General features: G+C 54.8%; 1 protein-coding gene across 2 annotated transcripts in view; it reads right to left on the bottom strand.

The window, feature by feature from the left end:
* PRDM16 (PR/SET domain 16) overlaps positions 1-2,054 on the bottom strand; it is a gene marked incomplete at both ends in the record, with an annotated part of 335,264 nt that extends 333,210 nt beyond the window's left edge. For both annotated transcript variants that reach the window (XM_082493700.1, XM_082493701.1), the window contains one exon: positions 2,018-2,054. In XM_082493700.1, the coding sequence (XP_082349826.1) occupies positions 2,018-2,054 (37 nt within the window). The remainder of the gene's footprint in view (positions 1-2,017) is intronic.
* Positions 2,055-2,814: the final 760 nt, after the last annotated feature.

Raw genomic sequence — 2,814 nt, 5'->3', positions numbered from 1 at the left:
CTTAACAACCTAAAAGTCTAACTGCGGAGTTTTTTTTCTTAAAAAAAAAAAAAGTTATTATTTGGACAGGGACGTTTAAAGCGTATGTTTATTGGAAAAAATAAAGCGTATGTTTATTGGAAAAAATAATCGCGGGATTAATCGAAAGACAACTTCCCCAATGGCGTGGCAGCGATGTGCTGCCAACGTTGATCCCGGTGGCCGTGAACCATCCCCGCCCGTGAGCAGCGCTCCTGCGCCCAGAGCTGCGTTCGTCGGGGCCGGGACGGTGTGCGGGTGTCACACAAACACGGGCACGGGGCTGTTGGGGGGGGGGGGGCGGACGGGGACGACCTTGAGGGAGCTCATAGTAAAACGCGGCCGCCCCAAGGTAATGGCCGGGCCTGGGGGCTGCCTGCGCGGCGCGGCCGAAGGCGCGGAGCGGCGGTGGGTGCTCGGCCACGGAGGGACTCGCCACCGCCGGCAAGCTCGGTCACAAAGCGATTTTTATTTATTTATTTATTTTGTTATTATTTTTGCCAAGCAGGGCGGGCTGTGCCCCGGCGGGACCGGGGAGCTGCGGCTCTCACCCGCGGGCCGGGACCGGCCCCGCAGCGAGAAACGCCCGCTGACCTTGAAGGAGTCGCAAAGGCTCCCGAATAACGAACTTGAATTACAAAATAAACCTTTGAGCCCACGTGTGAGCGCGCTGCCTTCGCTCCCGCCGCCCGTGACCCTTCTCCAGCCGAGGTTTGAAACGGCGCCCGGTATTTAACCCAAACCCGTGTTTTTCCCCGCAGGGCCGGGGCTCGGTGCGGGGAGCGATCCCCGCCGAGACACCCCGACCTGCGGCAACGGGGGTGCCGGGGAGCCCCCCCCTCCCCCCTCCCGCCCACCACCACCTCCTCCTCATCGTCCGGCTCTTAACGCCTCCGAGTCCGCCCGAAAGCCGCCGAAAGCGATTTAACCAAACCGGGCGCCGCTACTCTCCAAATCCTCCTCCGAGAGCTACGAAGAGAGAGTTTCTAACAGGGCACAGACTACGCTGGGACCTCTGCAGCCTCCAGACATTTCGCACAGAGCCAGAGCGAAAGAGAAACTAAGTAATAATAATGATAATAATAGGTAGAGGAGTAGGGACAGGCTGCCCGGGCACCGGGATCCTCCGCTGCACCGAGACTAACAGGGAATCGCCGAGGAAACGGACCCGGCGCTTACAGCTGCGCTCTGCGGGAGCAAGAAACCCCCGCTCCTCCCGACAAAAGCCCCACTCTCCTCCTCTGGAAATCCAGCCTAAAAACGGTTCGAAAGCCAGAACGGGAAAGGGTCCGGTGGAAGAGGGAGGAAAAAGCTGCGCGAGACTTACGAGCTGCAATTCCACCCCCAAGTAAATTTTAAAAAATTAAAAATTAAAGACACTCCCCCCACACTCCCCTCCCCCAGACCTTCTTAACCCCCAGCTGGGACACCCGAGCTGCGTTCAGGATCTTCCCTCTGGACCTGCGAATCCAAAGCCCCTCACTGAGAGCGGATCCATTTTTTTTTTTTTTCCTACAAATTCTCTTCCTTCCCTCTCCTCGATAATTGTTCCCGAGACTAGAAGGGTTTTCTTCCCCTTCCCCCCCCCCCGTCTCTCTCTCTCCCCCCCCACCCCCCCTCCAGCGTTAAGTCGCTCAGGCAGATGCCAAACGCAGACCTCTAGCGCCCACTATTTCAAAAGCCAGGAATATTATTTCACAAGACTTGGAACGACTCAATAAAAAAAAAAAAAAAAAAAGTTGCTATCCCCTTTCGTCAACTTCCAGCTAACTTTCGCTTTTCTCCGCCGGCTCCGCGCCGTTCCGCGCTGCTCCGCGGCGCGTTATAGCGCGGCGCGGAGCAGCGCGGAACGGCGCGGAGCAACGCGGGACTCCCGAGCTCCGCGCAAACGGGGAGGGAGAGGGGTCTGCAGCCCCCGCAGCCCCCGGCCCGGCTCCGAACCCTCCCGCCCCGGCCGCCGGGGAGGTGGGAGGCGGAAGAATGGAGAGAAAGGACCTACTTTTGGGCAGTTTTCTCGCCCGCGCCTTGGATCTCATCGTGTCGGCTTGTGGATTCCTCTCCTCCTCCTTGAGCCCAGAAGCAGCTACACACTATCTTCATCTCCCAAGCATTGTCAGTTTGGACACCTTCGCACATGCGCACAGAGCATTCAATCTGACACCCTCACCAGGGCCAAAAAAACTTTCCAATGTATTCATCATCATCAGGGTGGTTGGGTTTTTTTTTTTGGTTTGGGTTGGTTTTTTTTTTTTTTTTGTCCTATCCTCTTCTTCAGACCACTTATCTCTCCCCCCTCCTCTCTCCCGGCACCATCACAGCCTTCCCCTGATCTGCCCCTTTAAGAAAAATCAGCCCTCTCCGCTCCTAACCCTCTGCACACTGACCTTACACACTGGACAATATTTAAGGATCAAGGTGCCATCCTATAAAGAGGTGATTATCATTATATTATTCTTATTATTACTGCTACTACTAAATCGCAATGCTGTAGAAAGAGTTTGTTAACGGATGTCATGTTGTAATTATACCTATTTTAGACGTGCTTTTATTTTTGATCTGAAAAACATTTATTTACAGTAACTTCTCCATCAGTGTCTGTCTTTATTTTCTTCCTTTTTACCCTTTTCCCTTTCGTGCCCTCTTCGGCTCGGGGAGGGGGGAGGGGGGGGCGGGGGGGTTGTATAACTTCTAAAATACCGTAATTTGCGCTGTGTGTTCCGCCGTCATTTCTCGCGTTTCTACCAGGATATTTCTGCTCGCCACCGGCGCTCGAAAGCCTGTGCTCTTTGATTTCTC

This window comes from Vanellus vanellus, assembly GCF_965231255.1.
Source record: "Vanellus vanellus genome assembly, chromosome: 20".
In the NCBI taxonomy this organism is placed as follows: domain Eukaryota; kingdom Metazoa; phylum Chordata; class Aves; order Charadriiformes; family Charadriidae; genus Vanellus; species Vanellus vanellus.
The sequence above is the reverse complement of the archived record's forward strand: the minus strand, read 5'-3'. Positions and strand labels throughout refer to the sequence as shown.